This window comes from Podarcis vaucheri (assembly GCF_965113315.1).
Source record: "Podarcis vaucheri genome assembly, chromosome: 17".
NCBI classification, from domain to species: Eukaryota; Metazoa; Chordata; class Lepidosauria; order Squamata; family Lacertidae; genus Podarcis; species Podarcis vaucheri.
In genome coordinates, this window is record NC_138755.1 from 19,580,933 (window position 1) to 19,603,451 (window position 22,519).

Sequence of the window (22,519 nt, forward strand, 5' to 3'; positions counted from 1 at the left end):
AGTGTTGACTTGTAGTGTTGCAGAGGAACAGCAGGCGGCAACCCAGAGTACTGTATATAAATGCTTGCACACACCCAACATCTTCTCCAAACTCGGTAGTGTGCCAGAAGCAAAGCTGGTTTTCTCGGCTGCAAGGCAGACTTGTCAAACGGCCACACAGGTTAGTAATTGATAGCAGGGAGCGGAGAGGAAGCGGAATGGGAAATTGGAACCAGGGTGTTGGAGTATGCAGACCATTTTAAATCTTCTAATTTCTTAACAAGCACTCAGTGTAGTCCAAAGTTCAGGTTTTGTAATGCGAAAAGCAGGCTTTGAAGGCTTTCTGGGAATGATGAATTGCTGACCTTCTCAAAGTTATCCGTTTCTGTTTGGTGTTTTGAAATGGTTAGTATGTTCTGGGTCTTCTCTGTAAGCAGAAAGAGAGAATCTTTTTGGTCCATTCATCCAAGTTTATTTTTATTTTTGTAGGGGGGAGGAGGAGTGTTGATAACATCTGTCAGTCAAGCACAGTCCTTCCTTAACCATTGACAACTATTGGGTTAATTGATCCGTCGCTATAATGCTTTCCTGGCTTCTTTTGTAGCTTATCTTTTCCTTGTCTTTGATTCAGTGATCCATTCAGGCGGAACGTAAAAAGTTCTGGACACTAGCTTTGTTATGTACTAAGCTGGGATCCTAGAACAATAGGCAGGTAGGATCCTAGAATGCAACAACTGATTGGCCTGCAGGAAAAGACCAATCAGGATCCAGGAGGGAAGCAGACTCAGCCAATCAGACGGGACTCATTGTGTAAATAATGTAAATGTATGTAAATATAATGTAAATAAAAGCCTGAGGCTTTTTTTGGGGGGGGGAATTCTTTTTTTAAAAAATATTTTTTATTGATTTTTCCATGTATACTTCTTCTAACAATATATCTTTAACAATTTTTCATATTTCGACCCTCCTCCCCTGGACTTCCCCCATACTCCTGTTTTATTTCCATATTGTTCACCCTGAGTATTGTTTCCCCAAAATTTTCTCAATACATATAGTCTTACTTTTTTATATATACAACTGTGTTTGTTTATTCAAACCCTGCCAATGAGTCCATTTCTTTATGTTGCCTCTTCATATATGTTGTAAATGGTTCCCATTCTCTTTTAAAGTCTTTGTTGTCCTTTTCATGTAACTTTTCTGTTAGTTTTGCCAGTTCTGCATATTCCATAAGTTTCCCTTGCCATTGTTCTTTCGTTGGTATTTCTTCTGTCTTCCAAGTTCAGGCTAATATAATTCTTGCCGCTGTTGTTACACACATAATTTCCAATTTTCTTTTTTTACATTTTGGTCTAAAATTCATAGAAGGAATGCTTCTGTTTCTTAACAAAGGTCTTTTTAAACATTCCCCCCCCCCCAATATCCCATCATTTCCCAATAATTTCTAATCTTTTTGCATTCCCACCACATATGATAGAATGTCCCATCTTTTTCTTTACATTTCCAACAGGTTTTTGATGCCTTTTTATACACTTTGACCACTTTCTCTGGTGTTATATACCATCTGTACATCATTTTAATTTAATTCTCTTTCAATAAGATACAATCTGTAAATTTTAGGTTCACCTTCCACATCTTTTCCCAATCTTCAAGTTGTATATTATGACTTAAATCCTGAGCCCACTTTATTTGTCCTGACTTTACCATTTCAACTAACGTTTCCCCATAAAGTAGGAAATTGTACTTTTTTAAAAGTAATTTTGTGTCACTCTCGACTATCTCTTTTTGAAAGTTTGAAACTGTATAACTAAAACCTTTCTTACTGGCTTCCTTAAACTGTTCATTTAATTGTCTCTGATGCAACCAACTTTTTAAAAAGGTCTTCAGTTCCTCATATCCTTTCTACCTTAACCCCTTTCCCACCTCTATTAATAATCCTCTATATGTCGGCCATTTTCCTCCCTTACTAAGTGGTTTTAATGCTAATGCTTCCACCGGCAAGAGCCACCATGGTGTTTTTGGTTCTAGAAAGTCTTTATATTTATTCCAAACTTTTATAAGCATTTTTCCTATTATATGATTATGAAAACCTTTATGTTAGGTTTGGGGGGCAATTCAATCACTGTTTTACAAGCTACAGTAAAGGTAAAGGGACCCCTAACCATTAGGTCCACTCATGACTGACTCTGGGTTTGCGGCGCTCATCTCGCTTTATTGGCCGAGGGAGCCGGCGTACAGCTTCTGGGTCATGTGGCCAGCATGACTAAGCCGCTTCTGGCGAAGCAGAGCAGCGCACGGAAACGCCATTCACCTTCCCGCCGGAGCGGTACCTGTTTATCTACTTGCACTTTGAGGTGCTTTCGAACTTCTAGGTTGGCAAGAGCTGGGACCGAGCAACAGGAGCTCACCCCGTGGCGGGGATTCGAACCGCCAACCTTCTGATCGGCAAGTCCTAGCTCTGTGGTTTAACCCACAGCGCCACCCACGTACAAGCTGCAATAAAGAGCATGAAATCACTACAGGGCTCCGACTATATTCCACGATCCCTGGCCAAATCTATCACATCTTCTTGTGTTTTCCTCGTAAATTGCATCTTGTACATTAACGTCTAGGATGTCAGTAGCTTTGACATAATGCAAGAAAAAACTCGCAAAACGTAACATTCCATTTAGGAATGAATCACCAGGAGAATGTATGATCGAGCTTTTGTTGCTCATGCTCTTTCACCTCGAGGGAGTGGTGGTTTCATAATTCTTCTGATTATTAAAGCAAAGCAAGCTCTTGACAGAAGATAAACTAGAGAGATTAACAAATTGAGGTGGGCAACACCTGCCTTTGTCTAGGGTTTAAGGTACGCCCTCGCTGAGGATTCTGGGAGTTGTACTTGGGACCTTTTTCATGCGAAACAGATGCCAAGCTGCAGCCCTTTGCCCATATAATGTGCATCCATATCTTTTATCTAACAAGGAAATTAGCTTTCGTACCTGGCCATTTGTTGACTGAGTCTTTTCTCATTAGTTGATAGAGAATAATTCCCCCCCCCCCAAAAAAAAACCCCTGAGCAACCCAAGCTCAGTTGGTTACAACATGGTGCTGATAAAGCCAAGGTTGAAATGAAATGAAATGAAATTGAAATGATAAAGCCAAGGTTGCAGGTTTAATCTCTGTAATGGGAGAGCTGGATATTCCTGCATTAGACTAGAGGATCCTGAGGGTCACTTCCATTAGGAAATGGTATGTCCCGCAGAGGACCCCAAGGTCCATGAAGAATAATAGCTTAAAGGTCCCGGGCCCTAAGGAAGCCAGACTATCCTCCACCAGGGCCAGGGCCTTTTCAGTGGCGGCTCCGACCTGGTGGAATGCTCTGTCCCATGAGACTAGGGCCCTGCAGGACTTGATCTCCTTCCACAGCGCCTGTAAGACGCAGCTGTTCCGCCCGGCCTTCAATTTGAATTAGCCTGATCCTCTATTGCCTTTTCCCTTTCCTCTTCTATGAAGAAACCGTTTCTGGGACCCCACATTTAAATTCTTCCTTAGTCTCCTTGCTGGCCCTAGTAGGACCAACTTGGCCAGTTAGCTCTGGTGATCATTTGATGTCTACTGACTGGGTTTTGTCCCCCCCCCATGACCCCTGAATTTTTGAATTCTATTGATATTGATGCTGCATTTTATGTTCTGTTTTATGCTGTTTCAAAGTTGCATGTTAATCACTGTTTTATATTTGCTGTTAGCCACCCTGAGCCTGGTTTTTAAACTGGGAATGACGGGGTATAAATAAATTATTATTATTATTATTATTATTATTATTATTATTATTATTATTATTGGGTTCCCATACATCCAGGAAAACTAGACATTCTCCTCTTTTGGGGGGCCCTAACATGCACATATGGGTAGATTTTTTGCAGCTGAAAGGAAATGTTGGGGGGCGCACACTTGCTTGGGAGGGCGCTGTGCCCCAGAAGCAGCACAGCAGAGCAAGGCTTTTGCAGCGAATATCAGGAGCTGGGGTCCTGCCTCTGCTCTGGCTGATCTGCATGCTGCTGCCAGCCTGAGCTGGGCAAAGAGGCACACGGGTGGGCATTGCTGTGGCAGCCCCACGTGCCTCTTTCCCTGACTCGGGCTGGCAGCGGCTGGAGCTCCCCTTTTTTGCTCTTCAATATAAGGCAACCCTAGGGATGCGGGTGGCGCTGTGGGTTAAACCACAGAGCCTAGGACTTGCCAATCAGAAGGTCGGTGGTTCGAATCCCCGCGATGGGGTGAGCTCCCGTTGCTCGGTCCCTGCTCCTGCCAACCTAGCAGTTCGAAAGCACGTCAAAGTGCAAGTAGATAAATAGGGACTGCTCCGGCGGGAAGGTAAACGGCGTTTCCATGCGCTGCTCTGGTTCGCCAGAAGCGGCTTAGCCGCTGGCCACATGACCTGGAAGCTGTACGCCAGCTCCCTTGGCCAATAAAGCGAGATGAGCTCCGCAACCCCAGAGTCAGTCACGACTGAACCTAATGGTCAGGGGTCCCTTTACCTTTTTATATGGCAACCCTACTTCCATTTCTACAATTCTATGATTGTATGATAATTATTGCTATAGCGCTGGTCTAGTCCAGAGATGGGGAACTTGTGGTCTTCTAGATGTTGGATTTTCACCACCCAGGGAACCTGTGGTCCTCCAGATGTTGGATTTTCACCATCCGGGGAACCTGTGGTCCTCCAGATGTTGGATTTTCACCACCCCTGTCCATTGGCCATGCTGGCTCTAGGACTCATGGGACTTCCTGCAACATCTGGAAGACCAGATTCCCCACCTCTGGCCGAAACTAATCTACCACATCTTGTTGCAGTTTCCCACAAGTTTCCATATGCAAACGTTCAGGGTGTGTCAGCAGCTTTGTTAATAATACAAAAGAAAACTTGCGAAAGGTAATGTTCCCATTCAGGAGCGAATCACTAGGAGAAGGCACGAAGCTTGTATTGATTATTCACAGTGAAATGCCCTTTCACACAGAGAGAGTGGTGGTTTCATAACTGCTCCGGTTACAAAGCAATCTCCTTGCAGTACAACAGAAGAAAAGGGCAGAGAGATTGACAAATCATTGTGTGCAAACCTACCCTTTAGTTACACATTTCAGTGCCTTGTTTAAATCTTTAAAAGGGCGTGACTTGGATGGAGAAGAGGGGCTGCCAAGGAGACTTTAAGCAGGTATATAAAACAAAATCTAGTGGCAGTGATTGGAAACCAAGGTTATATTCACATGACAATTTGTCTCAAATTTCCTGACTTTTCTCTAACTTCTACATTACATTTGGCCCTTTCACATGATGTAAAAATCTGCTTCCAGAAATATAGAAAAATCTAGAGCAAGGATTAGTGCTTGTTTCTGCGCTGTTGCTTCAAAAAGCACCCATTTGCAACCGACACAGAAAGGAGTGCTAACTTTGTTCCAGATTCTGCTATATTTCTTGAATTGGATTTCACATCATGTGAAAGCTGAAGTATAATGCAGAAATTAACCGTTAGGGGAATGTTGGGGAAATGGACTAATCTGCCATTTCAATGTAGCTCTCTTCCACAGTCCTTTACCCAAAAGGAAGGAAGGATGCATTGGGATTCTGTCAGCTGTGCTATACAGCTGATAGGCATGATGAAATCTGAAAAATGCAGTACTTTCATCCAAAGGAAAAGAGAGAGCAGGTTGCAAGAAAATAATGTTAGTTGGGGTATCCTGGAATTGCAAGGAGGATACCCACCAGCCTGTTGTTCAGGGAGCTAAGAAAATAAATCACAGAAGTGTGTTCCCAGTTTTAATGTGAGGCTGGGGAGACACACAAACCTTTGCTTCAGCAATCGAAGAGTGTGGAGACCAGCACTCTGGCAGTTCCTCTAATGGTTTATAACAGTGTTTCCCAACCTTTTTTGGGCAAAGGCACACTTGTTTCATGAAAAAAAATCTTGAGGCACACCACCATGCCAGATGGGGAAACGTCACTTTTTACTTATGTAAAAAAAAAAAAAAAAATAGTAACAGCATAGAAGGTAATGGTTAGGCTAGCATCCCTCTTCCAAATATGCTAGGTTTTTATTTGCAGGGACTGTTCTACATGGGAAAGCATTCAGCACTGTCATTCTCCCATCTGCCATCTGAATTGGTACTATTCTGGGTCAACTTACTCTGCTGCATGTGTAGATGAAAATGGCACCAAGTGTGGGGGAGGGGGCAGAACAGGTTTCAGATACAGGATATTAAGCATACACGTACTTCAGATTGAACTGGTTGCTTGCTTTGCAAGTTTTCATTTCCCAAATGACTGCCTTGGCAAGCGCAATACCTACCAGGCTCAACGCCGGTCTCGCGCTGCCGCTTCCCGCGCTCTCAAGGACCCGGGAGGAGGAAGGCGTGAAGGCAATCCCGAAGGCGCGAAAACCTCGCGCATGCGCAGGCCTTCCGCCTGCGACAGCCCAGTAGGCCGGCCGAAGCGAGCGGTGATGGGATGTGGGAGGGAGCTCGCTCGCCGCCCCGCGTGTGCCTATGTGGGGCACGTTACAGCCCCGTGACGTCAGCGCCACGCACGCAGCCAGGCAGGCAGACGGCGAGAACCCTGCGCTGGGTGGCCTCCCCTCGCCGCCGCCGCCCCGCCTCTCGCCGCCCGACTCGCCCGCCTCCCTCCCACGGCACACCAGGCAACGTCTCGCGGCACACTAGTGTGCCGCGGAACACCGGTTGGGAAACACTGGTTTATAACTTTGTATAATCTTATTTGATCACTCAGGACGTGAAAGATGGTGCGTGCAAAGATTTGGATCTTGAAGAAGCACTTTGAGGGATTTCCTAAGCACAGTGATTTTGAACTGAAAGAGGTGGAACTGCCGGCACTGAAGGATGGAGGTAAAAGGGATTTTTGCCTTTGTGCTCACAAAGTTTTATGTGAATAAACTGAAGGGGTGAATCCAGTGACTCGTCATTTTGGCCCACCATCAGAACGTGAATCTCAATAGGATGCATGTTGAACATTTGCTAAGAAGAAATGATTTTCATTGCATTTGATTCCAAGGGAGGTGGAGCAAGCTTGTATTCTGCTGCTCCGGAGAACAGGACAGGTCAAGAGTTGCTGGATAATGGAATGAACTGTCTCAGAAGGTGGTAGACTCTCTCATTCACTGGAGGTTTTTAAACAGAGGTTGGATAGGGACAGTGGTGTAGCTTGGGTTGACAGTGCCCGGGGCCACATGGAGCGGGTGGAAGGGAGGGAAATGGGTGGAGTACGCATGCACATTCAACGCGGATCAATGACATCCACGTCACCCAGGAGTTTGCAGCTGCAGAGATAGGGAAAGAAGAGTCATTGTCTGGAGAGGTCACTTCCTGGTTTGCATGGAAAAGCTTCTTTTCAACGGCGTACAGTGACAGAAGCGTGCAGCTGTATTCAGGCAGCACCGGGTTTTGTAATTATGCACCCCTAATCATTTTGCAACCGGGGCAACCGCCCCTGTGCTCCCTATGCTACACCACTGGATAGGGTTTCTTTCATTGTGATTCCTGCATTGAAGAGGGTTGGAATAGATGACTGCTTGGTCCCCTTCCAACTCTACGATTTGAACTTAGTAAGACTTACTACAGAGTAAACATGTCTTGGATCCCAATCTGATGCCTTTCAAATGCCCTTTCAAATATCTGGTGCTCCCTTCCCATGGTGACTATTTTTAAACGAATTTAAGAGACTTAAGATTGTCTCCGATCTATGGTCAAGTTTGTCCATTAATCTACTTTATCATATTCTGTATTTCAGAGGTGCTGCTTGAAACTGTGTTCCTCAGTCTTGACCCATATATGAGGTATTGTTCTTTTTGTTGGACTTATCCGTTGAAGTATAACCCTGAAACTGCAGTACAGCTTGGCTATACCTCTTGCCTAGATTTCCCTACTAAATGTTAACTCTGGGCCAGTTTGGATGCAAGACGAAACCATAGTTTTGCATGATGTGAATGAGCCCACAGCAAACCTTAGGCTCTCGCACGTTCCTTTGTCGCTGTGGCCATCAAGAAGAGTTCAGAATCTTTCACTTCGGTTTTGAAAGTTTGCAAAACTTGCTGTGTTGCCCAAAACTCCAACAAGATGTAGCTATGTAGTCTTAGCTATAGTTAGTGGAACCAAGCCAACTCCAAACCATAGTTAGCAAATTTGGTTCATTTCCACTAACCATACATAACAAATAACTACAGACAAGGTTTCAGGCATCGCAGCAAACCACAGTTATTCGAAAGCAGAAGTTTCTAATCTCTTCACGGCCGTGAGGAAAGAGGGAACCGAGAGTGTGAGCCGAAGAATAGCTGAATCTGTGGTTGAGCATTGTGTTGGAGCGCAGCTTTTGTCTTCCCTTGAGAGCTTATTCTGTAGCAGAGTTTTAACAGTAAATTGGTGTAAGCTTCCAGAGGATAAGTCTGTCACCACAGCCTACAACTTCAGGATTTGAAATCCCTGTACGGAATTCTCCTATGAGCAATTTGTCATTAAAAATATAAGATAAAAATATACTTTCAAATTCTGAGGCCATGACCAGGAAGTAGCTGAAACTACTTCGCTATATTATGGCACGCTTTTGAAGAACGTCAACAGGCAATTTTATGAAATTTCAAACACTGTAGAGAAAGTTCCTCATGAAAAATTATAGACTTACCGCCCATTGTTAAAAGCTTATTCTGTCCTCTGTGTGGTCTTGATCACCCATGCATTATATTGCCATTAGCATTTCGTTTCTGTTGCTTTTGCCATAAGTAGGGTTGTTAATCTTACCAATTCTTACCAGTGCCTTTAATAGCAACTTCTCTCTGCAAAATGCTGGTAGTTTAGAATGTTTATATATAGACTGTGTAAAATTCATCTATGAGTTGTTCTGTAGTTCTGCTCTCCAGGTGGTTGTTGACTGCGCAGGAACAGGCAAGGCCATTGCTCTGGGCAGTTGGCAAACTCCGAGCTATACACCATAACGAAAACATGGACTTGGATAGCATGCCTCTTGTTGCACGCTCTTGTGTTTTGAAGCGGCCGTGGTTATCAAAAGTTTATAAAGGCAAAAAACAAGACGCATAGTAAAAGGCTGGTTCTGGGTTCGAATCCCAAATGTCTGTGCAAATTGCTCCCATTCCTGCAAAGACATTCTCTGACAAGTCCGTCTTGTTGGTGTGTTTTGTTTTGTTCTCTACAGACCATACAGCAGGATTCATCTCAAGGAAGGGGATACAATGTTAGGATCCCAAGTTGCAAAGTAAGGTCCTCCATCAATATATATCTGTGTTTGTGAAAAGAGTTTGCTGATGTTGCTAGCTGTGTTGCTGCTGCTATCATTGAGTCTTAGTTAATATAAAGTAGTTCTAGCATATCTTTTGCACTTTGCAAATGTTTAAGGTGGAGTTCTTTAAACAAGCACGCGTGCGTGTGAGAGAGGGAGAGAAACAGACTGGAAACAGAATTAAGATTTCAGGGAACACATTATATTTTAGCAGTGCTTTTTTCTGGGGGGACGCATACCCCTAAACATATTGTGAATCTTTGTACTTTTGTCCATTTACTGTATTTATTTCCCCCGATTTGAATTATAAAATGGTGGTTTTCTTGAGTCAAAATGAGAGTACCCCTAAACATTAATTTTTTTTAGAAAAAAGCACTGTGTTTTAGTAGATTTGTGGTGATTGATATTAGAAATGTGGGCAGCTTCCTGCCTTAAACCAATGATTCCTGTATCTGAGTACAGTCCACACCCATTAGTGGCAGCTCCCCAGAGCTTCAGACAGTCTTTCTCAGTCATAGCTGGGGATGGGAGGATTTGAATCTGGGCATAGCTATAGTGCTGAGCTATAGTGTCAGGAGCCCTATATGTATTGTATGCGACTTCCCCTAAAGAATTATGGGAAGAGGAAGTGATGGTTAAATCTCTCCAGGAATTGTAGCTCTGTGGAGGGAAGAACTCTCAGCTAATAACCTTCAGCACTCTTAACTAACTACAGTCCCCACGATTCTTTGGCAGAAGCTGTGACTATGGTACGGCACTGCATTAAGTCTGTAGAGCAGATGGGGCACCCTCATCAGTGTAACCTGTGTCCCATCTTTGGAGAGCATGCTGCCGATTCTATGCAAAAAAATCCTCTCCGGTACCTCTCTCTGCACAGTAAATTGTTGCAGCTGCTTGATACCTGTTTAGATATAAATGACAAAATCTGCTTTCACTTTGCTGTACGCAGAGCAGTTTTGCTGATGCAACTGTGCTTTTTTTTTTAAAAACGTAAATATATATATATATATATATAGAGTTCTGGAAAGCAAGTGCCCCACGTTCCCTGTGGGTTCCTTCGCCATAGCGAGAGCAGGCTGGACAACTCACTTCATCTCCACAAGCAAAGAGCTGTTTCCTATGCTACCTAACTGGCCGGAAAAACTGCCCCGATCTTTGGCTCTGGGAGCTATTGGCATGCCTGGGTGAGTAGCCTTGGAAGTGGCTCAGAAGCTTTGGGGATGAGCTTCAAGTGTGTGGCTTCCACTCCCTTTTGGGCACTGATGCATCGTGGCGCTTGTGCAAAATGTGAGAAGGCATAGATGTGGTTGTGTAGCCGGTTGTGTAGCTCTCCCCCCTCCAGATCCACAAAAGCCATTGAAAAGCATTGAAAGCGCTCAATTAACTGAGGTTCAACCCCCACGACCCAAGCCTGCCCCCCATAATGTCCCCTTTTTATGGATATACAGTGGTACCTCGGGTTAAGAACTTAATTCGTTCTGGAGGTCCGTTCTTAACCCGAAACTGTTCTTAACCTGAGGTACCACTTTAGCTAATGGGGCCTCCCGCTGCTGCCGTGCCACCGGAGAACGATTTCTGTTCTCATCCTGAAGCAAAGTTCTTAACCCGAGGTACTATTTCTGGGTTAGCGGAGTCTGTAACCTAAAGCATATGTAACCTGAAGCGCCTGTAACCTGAGGTACCGCTGTATTTAAAGGTAAAGGGGCCCCTGACCTTTAGGTCCAGTCGTGGCCGACTCTGGGGTTGCGACGCTCATCTCGCTTTATAGGCTGAGGGAGCTTCCAGGTCATGTGGCCAGCATTTCTAAGCCGCTTCTGGCGAACCAGAGCAGCGCACGGAAACGCTGTTTACCTTCCCGCCGGAGCGGTACCTATTTATCTACTTGCACTTTGACGTGCTTTTGAACTGCTAGGTTGGCAGGAGCAGGGACCGAGCAATGGGAGCTCACCCCGTTGTGGGGATTCGAACCGCCAACCTTCTGATCGACAAGTCCTAGGCTCTGTGGTTTAACCCACAGCGCCAACCACGTCCCCCACTGTATTTACCCATGATTTTTTAAAAAATGCTCTGTGTGGCATTCGTACAGCGCCCCCGGTCGTCTCACGGACTATTGACCCGTACACTACTAATCCGCTGCCACCAACTAGGTCTTCCCCTGTGAATCACTTAGTCTCAGTCAGGTTCTTAAGTTAACAAAGAAAAGTGTAGTCTATTGCAGACACAAACAAACTTTAACGGCATTGCAAACGTTGTTATTCTTTACTTTCTTAGTCTTAATTTTCCTCTCTCTATCTCTTCTACCTCTCCTCACTCAAGAACCCACTGCCCTAATTGTCTCTCTGTTTCCAACTGCCTTTCCCAACCAACCAACCAACCAACCCACTAAAACCAACCAACTCCCCACCAACAACTAACTCAAACCCCGGGCTAAGCCCTTTTATATACAGGTAGGTTCCAGAATTCTACTGCCCGCCCCCCCAACAAAAATCCTGGGCGTAGGTAGAATGCCTCTCCCGGGGGCACTGTCTCTGATTGGGGGGAGGCCTTCAAAGAACCCTTAGATGGGGGGCAGCTGTGGCTGGTGCCCATTGGTTTTCGGAGGGCAGAAGGCAGGGAGGTCAACAGCTGGAACAGTCTGAGCCAATGGAAAGTAGAGCCCAGACCATCACTTGGTTGCAGGTGCGCCGACTTGGTAGGGAGATTGGGGGTGTGTGTGCAATGTCACATGCAACATCTAGGTACTGCGGGCAGCGCTCCGGCCTAACCCACTGAACCTCTTGTGCTTGCCGATTGGAAGGTCGGTTGTTCGAATCCCTGCAACAGAGTGAGCTCCCATTGCTCTGTCCCAGCTCCTGCCAATCTAGCAGTTTGAAAGCACACCAGTGCAAGTAGATAAATAGGTACCACTGCAGCGGGAAGGTAAATGGCAATTCAGTGTGCTCTGGTTTCTGTCACGGTGTTCCATTGCGCCTGAAGCGGTTTAGTCCTGCTGGCCACATGACCCAGAAAGCTGTCTGTGGACAAACGCCGGCTCCCTTGGCCTGAAAGCGAGATGAGCGCCATAACCCCATAGTTGCCTTTGACTGGACTTAACTGTCCAGGGGTCCTTTACTTTTACGGGTTTTGTTTTTCTTATGCATGTTGTGCATGGCAGCTCAGCCTCCATGGCCAGCGGCTCTTCTTCCTCCTAGTGGCAGAACTTTTTTATGGCACCCGGGGCATCTGTGTGCACTGGGGAGATATAAAGGGCAAAGGGAGCCCACCGAATGCCAGCCCAACCCTTGCCACTGCCAGAGTGGTACCAGCCTCGCAAAGCAGCTCAGGGAGGTTGGCGTGAGAAGGACGCCATGCTCCCTTCGACATCCTTGACAAGCTAACTTTTCCTCCCTCCCTCCCCTTTTTCCCTCCCAGGCTCACTGCCTACTTTGGCCTGCTTGAGATCTGTCAGATGAAACCTGGAGATACCGTCCTGATCAATGCTGCAGCTGGGGCTGTGGGGAGTGTGGCCGGGCAGATCGCGAAAATAAAGGTAAGCGGTCGTGGAAAAACAAGTTGGTATTATGGGCCCAGAGCAGAAAGGGCAGGGGGACTTGGCGGAAGTGTCCCAGGCAGTACATACTGCCTCTCCTGGTATGCCCTGCAGAGGACCTTAAGGTCCATGAATAATCATAGTTTAGAGCAGTGTTCCCCAACCTTGGGCCTCCAGCTGTTTTTGAACTACAATTCCCATCATCCTTGACCACTGGTCTTGCTAGCGAGGGATGATGGGAGTTGTAGTCCAAAAACAGCTGGAGGCCCAAGGTTGGGGAACACTGGTTTAGAGGTCCTGGGTCCTAAGGACGTCAGATTATCCTCCACCAGGGCCAGGGCCTTCTCAGTGATAGCTCCGATCTGGTGGAATGCTCTGTCCCATGAGACCAGGGCCCTGCAGGATTTAACTTCCTTCTGCAGGGCCTGTAAGACAGAGCTATTCCGCCTGGCTTTCATTTTGAACTTAGCCTGATCTTTTATTCCCCTTCCTTCCCTCCCCTCCCCTGTTTATGAAGACTACCCGCTCTGGGATCCCACAGCTAATTCTCCCCTGGTCTCCTTGCTGGCCCAAATAGGACTAATTTAGCCAGCTAGCCCTGGTGATCATCTAATGTTTATTGGATGGATTTCCCCCCTAAATTGATTTTTGAATTCTGAATTTATTGTTATTCACGTTTTATACTGTATTTTATGCTATTTTTGGTTGCATCAATTTAAGTGTTTTAAATTTGTTCTTAGCCGTCCTGAGCCCGGTTTTCTGAACCGGGAAGGACAGGGTACAAATAAAAAATTATTATTATTATTACATCTCTGCACCGCTTGATTTGATGGGGAATGGGACAAGAATGTACGTCTGTGTGTGAGAGAGAGAGATTAGGAGAAAACTACTGTGATCCATGAGGGATGCGGGTGGCGCTGTGGGTAAAACCTCAGTGCCTAGGACTTGCCGATCGTATGGTCACGGTTCGAATCCCCGCGGCGGGGTGAGCTCCCGTCATTCGGTCCCAGCTCCTGCCCACCTAGCAGTTCGAAAGCACTCTTAAGTGCAAGTAGATAAATAGGTACCACTTTATAGCGGGAAGGTAAACGGTGTTTCCGTGTGCTGCGCTGGTGCCGGCTCGCCAGAGCAGCTTTGTCACGCTGGCCATGTGACCCGGAAGTGTCTTTGGACAGCGCTGGCCCCCGGCCTCTTAAGTGAGATGGGCGCACAACCCTAGAGTCGGACATGACTGGCCCGTACGGGCAGGGGTACCTTTACCTTTACCTTTACTGTGATCCATCCACCCTGAACCTTAAAAAAGGTGTGTGCACGTTCCTTTCTTGCAAAGTACAACAGTCTGAGAAGCATTTCTCTCTTTAATAATCATCCTGTGAATTATTCAGAATCCAGATGTGGAACCCAGGTGGATATTGGGGCCTCCCTTTGTTAGGCCAGTTTGACAGTGGCTCCAAGTCTGTGCGTGTTAAGAAAAGTGAGATATCGGCTGGCGTGATGGTGCAAAGTCGTGGGCTTAGGTACACATTAGCATCTTAGTGCATCTTAGCATCTTAGTGATGTCGCTTACCTGCACTGTGTTTCCAGTTGCGTTTTTCCTTTGGAGTATGCACCAGAGAAGAGGCGGGGTGGGTGTGTCTTGATACAATGCGCCTTGCCAGGTTTCTCTGTGCCTGCACCCCCCAATTCAATTTAAAGGAAATTTTTATAATAATTTTTATTAAGTTTTCCATTTAACAATCCAATCATATCACATTAATTATTCCAAATTTTACCAATACATATCATAAAGTCCAAATATGTTGCCAAATTATAAATTTTGGTTGGGGGTTCCCATGCTTCGAGTTCAGTAGGGTCCAATCATCTCATATTTCTGCTGCTTTTAGTGTTCACCAGTCCCATCTTTCAATCTTCTTGTTGTTTTACTTTTTCTTCCTAATAGCCTCTGAGTTGTTTGCACAGGTGAGTTAAAGTAAGCAATATTATGCTTCTGTGTGAACTTTGTAAGGCTCTACCTTTTTTTAAAGCTGGTAAGTCTTTTGTTTGTCATAAATCCTCACATGCTGATCCAAAGTCCTCCACGAGTGGCAGACGCCATATTTCTCAGTTCCGATGAAATAAAATCTGGGCGTTTGCTCATAAAGTTGCTCATAAATCTAGGCGTTTGCTCATAAAGTTGCACCATAAATTAGTCTTTCCCGGGAAGAATTGCCAAGTCGAACTTAGAATACAAACATGATGACAGAGTAATGGCTTGCCTCCCCCTATGACTGTTAATCTCACAACATAGTCTGTCTCATAATGGCGGATCCTGATTAAAAACTGCGTCACAAGAGAGCCTTTTATTTTCTTTCCAGATATTTCAAAAAACAAAGGCTTTAGTTGATATTTTTATTTCCACACAGTTTATTTTCCAATCTCACTTGCTATAGGTCATATTAACGATTCTTCTAGGAGGGGGGTTGTTAGGTAATATCATAATAAGAAAATAAAAAGCCCCCCCCTTTCCATTCCGTTTCAACATACCAGCATAGATGTTATTCTTTGATGTCATCTCCTTTCCAGTCCAATCCATCACTCTTAACTTCTCGGTGGCAGGCTTAATTAGCAGCTAACATACCCTTTTCTTCGCTCGAAGTATGTGCAATTAATCTTATATCCAATTTTTCATCTTAAGAAATGCAACTAGGGTCGAACTCGGAGACAGCATCCGGGAGATTCAAGCTCGCTCGAGGGTTTTCCGTCCAGTGCCCTCACCCCCTCCTTCTTTCGACCTTGGGGTTGATTTATGGGCAACCGCGGACGAGGCTGCATCTTCCCTTACACCGGGAAGAAAAACGGGAGGCTGATTTACTTCCATATCAGCCCCTTAATTACCTCGTGTGAGCTGGAGAGATGGTATTGCCGGCCATCTTCCAAGGTGCCCCTAGCGGAGCCCCCCGGAGGGAAGCTGGTTTGAGGGGAAACGTGACAAAACAAGAATAGTTTTCAAGAAATGGCGGTGGTTATGGATTTTGGCTGGCATCATGTGTGCTCGGCTGCCATTAGGCCTGCGTGGATATTCCAGCAGGAGTCCTGGGTTGCCTCTGCCACAGTATCCACAGGCTGCCGAACCTTGCAGCTGCTTTGCACCCCCTGCCCGTCCCATCCAGATAAACTCAAATGGCACCAGGGTTGGGCTGGTTGCTTGGCATCTCTGCCCCACCATGCCAGAAGTGTATTGGCATGCAATGTTCACTTTGCTCCAATGGCAGGAGACGGTTTTTCTTTCTGCAGGCATGGTTGTCTTGAAGAGACAAAAGCGCTGGCGCTTTGGCTTCTGTCCCGGTGTCTCAAGATTCTTTAGTTTTTGTTAATCTCCTTTGGCCCTTTCGCTTGATGTCACAAAGCTTGATGCTTTGCCCGTGACGATGACGCAGAGTTCCTTATCGTGCATGGGCTCGTTAGGCTTGCGCAGTCAGGAGAATTAAGGACGCTGCAGCACTCCAGAGAGGAGCATGGATGAGAAATGGCAGGAAGAAAGCTGTCAGTCCGGTTTCCCTTTGAGCGTGTAGCGTTGTGATGGTTTCCTGAATGGTGTGAAAAACAAATGGGTTTTGAACATAGCTGTCAACTTGCAGATTTGAAAATAAGGGACCAGCAGCCTCAAAAATAAGGGATCAGCAGCCAAAATAAGGGATTTTAGTCAACCAGCTGAAATGCGAAGTTAAAAGGGACCAGATAATTTGGGAGAGCAGCGCCGGTTTTTAGCCCTTCATTTCCAGAGGTTGCTGCTCAAGACACCAGCTGATGAAACACTGCAGTTAAATAACTACAAGCAGCAACCACTTTTAGTGCAAAACGAAGTCCAAGTTACGAAGATGCTGCTGCAGTTCTGTATCTTTTTTCTTGTGCTCCATCTGCAGCTCTTAGTTCCATCAGGCAGGGCAGGAGGAAGGGGGGGGGGGAATAGCACCCGAAGTAAACCCGCAGATCAGATGATCTATGCTAGTCTACCACTACAAATCTATGGGAGAAGTGCTTGCGGTCCTTCCTCCACTATCCGCCTCTATGGTGAGCCCTTGGAACACCTGCCCGCGCCTCCGCACCCTCTCTCTGAACTGCTTTCTCTATGGTTGCCCTCGCTCTCCTCTCAAGGCTCCTCCGCAATTCATAGGCCGTGCCAGGCTGTCCATCTCCTATGGGTCCTTTGGCGGTGCAGGCGTAGTATGGCCTAGCGGGAGCGGCGGTGGGCAGAGGGGAGGTCCCAGGCAGAGATGCTCAGTTCGGCGGCCGCAAAAAGGATGGCGGCGGAAGGGCCCGAGGCTCCCGTCAGTCCCAGCAGGGAGGGGCTCCCGCGGGCCGAGGGTGGTGAGAGGAGGCTGGAGGGGGGCGGGCCGGGCAGCCAAGCAACACAGTTGGAGCCTCCTTCCTCCCTGGCCAGCAGGGAGGGAGGGAGGGAGAGGAGCTGCTTCCTTTGAAAACCGGGAAATTTAAGGGTCATCATCAATAAGGGACAGCAGTGGGACACGGCGCTGGGATAAGGGAGTTTCCCGCCAAATAAAGGACGGTTGACAGCTATGGTTTTGAAACGGCACGAGCAGTGCGAGGAAGCATTATATAACTTATTTTCTTTATCCTGCAGGGTTGCAAAGTGGTTGGCTGTGCAGGTTCGGACAAGAAAGTGGCCTTCCTCAAAGAAATTGGCTATGATGAAGCCTTCAACTATAAGACGGTGGGGTCTCTGGAAGAGGCCCTGAAGAAAGCTTCGCCTGATGGCTATGACTGCTACTTCGACAACGTAAGCTCAAACGGAGCGCCAACTCTTGAAATGCGGGAGACGTTTGCGCCGTTTGCTGGCACCTACGGCGTGTGTGCATGCACATTGGGGTGTGGTGTGGAGGGTGAACAGAACCCACTGCCCCAGCTGTCAATGCCAGTGTCGCCAGGTGGGCACATGGGGCATGGAGGGTTTATGGAGCCCATGGCTGAGCCCTTGCAGCTGGAGCCAAGCAGGGCTGCGCTGTGCCAGCTACTCGCACCGGAATGAGCCCAGCCAGCCAGTGCGGCCCTTGGCAGTCTGGGGCGATCACACAGGGTCCCCGGACGTTTCACCATCTATTGATCCCTGCGCCACCACTTTATTTCTCGCTGCCACCACCCAGGCCCTACCTGGGACAATGCCGAGTCCAGTCAGGGTTAAATTGGAGCATAAACTTCTGTTTATTTATTGCAGTTTAACAAGCGTGTGGTTTCATAAACGGTATCGGTCAATTACAAACATGGGGTGCCTATCCAGACCTAAAACTTCCGCTACTTGCTCTCTCTCACTAAACCACCTCTCAGATATTTACTTGTCTTCCCAGCTCCTAACTGTTCCTGACTCAGCTTATTTCGCTACACTAACTCAACCTCCCCACAGACTGTATCCCCATTCACTCCCACTCCAACCAACCACCCAACTCCCAATGAACTCCTCCCTTCGCCCCTCCCAGAGCTGGTTTTATAGTCTCTCTGACTCCACCCCCCTGGGTTCTGATTGGGTAACCTGTTTAACTATTTCACCTCCAGCACTCTCATATGTTAACGTCACACGGTCAGCAAGGGGGCTGAGGATGCGGATGTGAGGCCATGATCCGGGTCACAGATACCCCTAGCAAACAAGCAAGGGCAGGATAGGGACGTCTGGTTCACCCCCCCCAAAAAAAAATTGTGCCTCCTGGGACCCCCGCACACTCCACCCCTGATTGAAGAAAAGCTTTTTGGTATTGTTTGCTTGTTTGGAGTGGGACGTTGTCAAAAGCTTTCGGTCTAACCTTGCTAGAGCAAGGTTATGCCAGTGCACATGGCAAAGGAGCTGCTAAACATCCTTGGTTTGGGGCAAGCAACAGCCTGAACCTGTCCCAATGCGATGAATTCTAGAGATGGAAAGGGGTCATTCTAGGGTCATCTAGTCCAACCTGCTCTAATCCAGGAATCTCAGCTAGATCACACATGTCAGGCGTTATAGGTGCTGAGCGAGCCACAGTGACTTACACACCTGCGGCAAGTTGGAGCTAAGATTTGTGTGCTGAACCAGAGAAGCCTTACCTTGTAAAAACAAGCCTGCCCGGAATAATTTGAACACCTGCATTGACTTGCCAGTTTCATCTTCCCAACACATAACTGCAGGGGCCTGGTTCCTTACCTGCTCAATTCCCTGGAAATAAGAGATACTGCTTGCAGCAATTTTTTTCAGTTTGAAAACTTCGGCCCCATCCGCAGAATACGCTCAAAGCAGTATTGTACCACTTGGATACTGTCATTTGTAAAGAGTTTTTACCAGACCTCTAGAGGTACAATTCCTAAAATGGTTTAACAGACAGTTCCTGTTTCTAGGGAGCTGTGGGAATTGTAGCTCCTCTTGTCCAGACTATAAACATACCTAGCTTCTTCAACCGTTCCTCATAGTGGTTGAATTCAAATGACGTTTTGAATGCCTTACAAACACACACCACTAGATGGCACCAGAGAGAAAACATTTTCTATACATTTTTTTACAGTGTGGTTCCCCCCCCTTTGTTATAACAATTTAATTTCTGATTTATTTATAGTGTCGCCCCCCCCCCCATGTGTAGATCCACCCATGGCTTGGTTTCCAGTACACAAAGCCACCTTCCTCCCCTTCTGGGTAGTTTTTCAATAGTAAAGAAAACTGTCAGAGTGTGCAAACTCCGAAGTTGGTTTTGTTTAAGCAGATATGCATGCAAAGTGCAAAGTGCTTCGGGGGGGGGGGAGAAACCTGCCTCCCCTCACCAAAAAAATTAAAAGTGGCCAGCCTGCCTGAGAGAAAAGAGAAAGAGACTGTCGTCAAATCCACATGCACACCATGCATTTAATAATGCATGCTTGCGCCAGTTTAGCAGTCATGTGTTTCCCCCAAAGAGTACTGGGAAATGTACAGTATGTGCTGGGAATTGTAGCAGAAACCCCTTAGTGTTTGTTTCAATGCATTGCATCATGGCACATTGTAACGGTCTTTATCTGAACAGGTCGGAGGCCAGTTTTCATCTGTTGCTCTGGGCCAGATGAAGAAATTTGGGAGAATTGCTGTGTGTGGCGCCATCTCCTTGTACAATGACACAGTGCCCCAAACAGGTAAAACGTGTATTTTTATTTTTGTCTGTTGCTTTATAGCTTCTGGGGAGAAAGGGTCACGGGCTGATAAAGGCACAAGTTTATAATGCTTACATAGGTCACACTTCGCAATTTAATGGGGCTGTTCTTCAGGAATTCCATTGCCATGTTTAACAGGCAAAACAACTGCCAGAAGCTGCCAGTGGAAGCTTTTAATTAAAAGTTCAATAGCTCAGTTGGTAGAGCACTTAATCTTAAGGTTGTGAGTTTGAGCCTCACATTGGGCAAAAAGATTACTGCATTGCAGAAGGTTGCACTAGATGACCCTTCCAACTTATTGTTGTTGTTAAATTTATATACTGCCCTATACCCGGGGGTTTCGGTGGTTCACAGAATAAAATCAAGATATAAAATCACAAAATACATAATAAAAATAAAAACAACAACCCAATACACCCCCCCTTTTTTTAAAAGGGCATAGGATGTCAACCAAAACAGATCAACCAAAATGAACGTTTTTGCCTGTCGCCTAAAGGTGTATAATGAAGGTGCCAGGCAAACTTCCCTGTAGAGAACATTCCACAGACAGGGAGCCACTGTAGAGAAGGCCCTGTTCTCGTGTTGCCACTCTCCGGACCCCTCAAGGAGACGGCACATGAAGGAGGGCCTCATAAGATGATCTCAGGGTCCGGGTAGGTTCATATGGGAAGAGGCGGTCCTTAAGGTATTGTGGTCCTGAGCTGTTTAAGGCTTTATAGGTCAAAACCAGCACTTTGAATTGGGCTCTACAAGAAGACAACATGCAGGAAGCTCTGGGATACAATGGTTCAGTGGCATTGTCTGGGTTTGCCCTAAAATGTGAGGCAACGAAGGATGTTGTTTAGTCATTTAGTCATGTCTGACTCTTTGTGACCCCATGGACCAGAGCACACCAGGCACTCCTGTCTTCCACTGCCTCCCGCAGTTTGGTCAAAATCATGCTGGTAACTTCGAGAACACTATTCAACCATCTCGTCCTCTGTCGTCCCCTTCTCCTTGTGCCCTCCATCTTTCCCAACATCAGGGTCTTTTCCAGAGAGTCTTCTCTTCTCATGAGGTGGCCAAAGTATTGGAGCCTCAGCTTCTGGATCTGTCCTTCCAGTGAGCACTCAGGGCTGATTTCCTTCAGAATGGAGAGGTTTGATCTTCTTGCAGGCCATGGGACTCTCAAGAGTCTCCTCCAGCACCATAATTCAAAAGCATCAATTCTTCGGCGATCAGCCTTCTTTATGGTCCAGCTCTCACTTCCATACATCACTATTGGGAAAACCATAGCTTTAACTATACGGACCTTAGTTGGCAAGGTGATGTCTCTGCTTTTTAAGATGCTGTCTAGGTTTGTCATCGCTTTTCTCCCAAGAAGCAGGCGTCTTTTAATTTTGGGACTGCTGTCACCATCTGCAGTGATCATGGAGCCCAAGAAAGTAAAACCTCTCACTGCCTCCAGTGAGAAATGGAAATGGAGGCAGTGAGAAACAGTTAGTGCAGGGGTCAGCAAACCTTTCAGGAGGGGGCTGGTCCACTGTCCCTCAGACCTTGTGGGGGGCCAGACCCACCTTCTCCTGAAAGGACCCGCCCCTCACGCCACCGCCACCTCGTCTTCAGCAGCAGCGTCGTCATCGTCCTCTGCCTCTGCCAGGGGTCTGCGGGGTGCAGAGCCCATGCTGCTGGCCTCCGCGGCAGAAGCAGCCTCCCTGCCGCCGCAGCTTCCTCCCTTTCTGCTCTTGGCCATACATGGCCGTCTCAGTGGGAAGGAAGGGGCATCACCCAGAGGTGTCCATGGCTTTGGATTGGCTGCAGGAGCTTCCTGCAGCCAATCGGAAGCCACACCAGCGTTGTGGAAGTCAGTCCCCGCATGGCGAAGCCTCCGCACTGCGTTGGTTTAATGCGGGGACTGACCGAACAGGGGGCAGGGTCCGCAGGCCGGATTTACGAGCCCGGTGGGCCGCATCCGGCCCCCGGGCCATAGTTTGCCGACCCCTGGGTTAGTGTGTGGAACAACCTGAGTGTAGACGACAGAAGCTCCTGCTCAAAAACAACAACAAAGGCTATAACGTTTGCTGGATCTTTTCAGGGATCCTTTGTATATCAGCATTCAGTGTAGCTTGATAAGGCCATACGGGCAACATTTCTGAAATACCTATTTGAGGAGCAGAATAGTTTGACACCACAAGAGGTCCGTAGTGAGCTAGAAACCACTTGCTGCTACCATAATCAACAAATTACGCTAGCAGGACTAGACGTTTTGTAAGGAGAAATATATGAAATATTGCAAAGAGGAGAAAGAAGAGAGGTGCTAGTTTTGAGAGTTAAATGTAATAGTGGAAGTAAGAAATGTATATTAAGTGATTAGATGGGGAAATTGTCAGATGTGATTGGTGGAAGTAAAAAAAAATGGTGTAAGAAATGAAAGTATGTTTAATTACTGTTGAAAAAGGTAAGTTGAAAAATTAATAAAAATTTATATATATATAAAAAGAAACCACTTGCTGCTGCTTTGAAAATAATTTCAGCATTCCCCCTTATCGTAGTAGCACAGTTGAGCAATTGAAACTCGGGCTTCTAGTTGGCTTCTAGTTGAGTTAACTGGCTCCCCCCTCTTC

The 22,519-nt window shown here is 46.5% G+C and overlaps 2 protein-coding genes across 2 annotated transcripts in view; one reads left to right on the forward strand and one right to left on the reverse strand.

Moving 5' to 3' along the window:
- LOC309521938 (uncharacterized protein) overlaps positions 1-22,519 on the reverse strand; it is a 149,417-nt gene that overhangs the window by 37,589 nt on the left and 89,309 nt on the right. The window lies entirely within an intron of this gene.
- The window catches only part of PTGR1 (prostaglandin reductase 1), a 25,748-nt gene continuing 3,229 nt past the window's right edge, over positions 1-22,519 (forward strand). The window contains exons 1-8 of the mRNA XM_082205138.1: positions 1-160; positions 6,740-6,855; positions 7,757-7,802; positions 9,173-9,232; positions 10,273-10,440; positions 12,668-12,785; positions 17,407-17,562; positions 19,793-19,898. Coding sequence (XP_082061264.1) covers positions 6,750-6,855; positions 7,757-7,802; positions 9,173-9,232; positions 10,273-10,440; positions 12,668-12,785; positions 17,407-17,562; positions 19,793-19,898 — 760 coding nt within the window. The 5' untranslated portion in view covers positions 1-160; positions 6,740-6,749. The remainder of the gene's footprint in view (positions 161-6,739; positions 6,856-7,756; positions 7,803-9,172; positions 9,233-10,272; positions 10,441-12,667; positions 12,786-17,406; positions 17,563-19,792; positions 19,899-22,519) is intronic.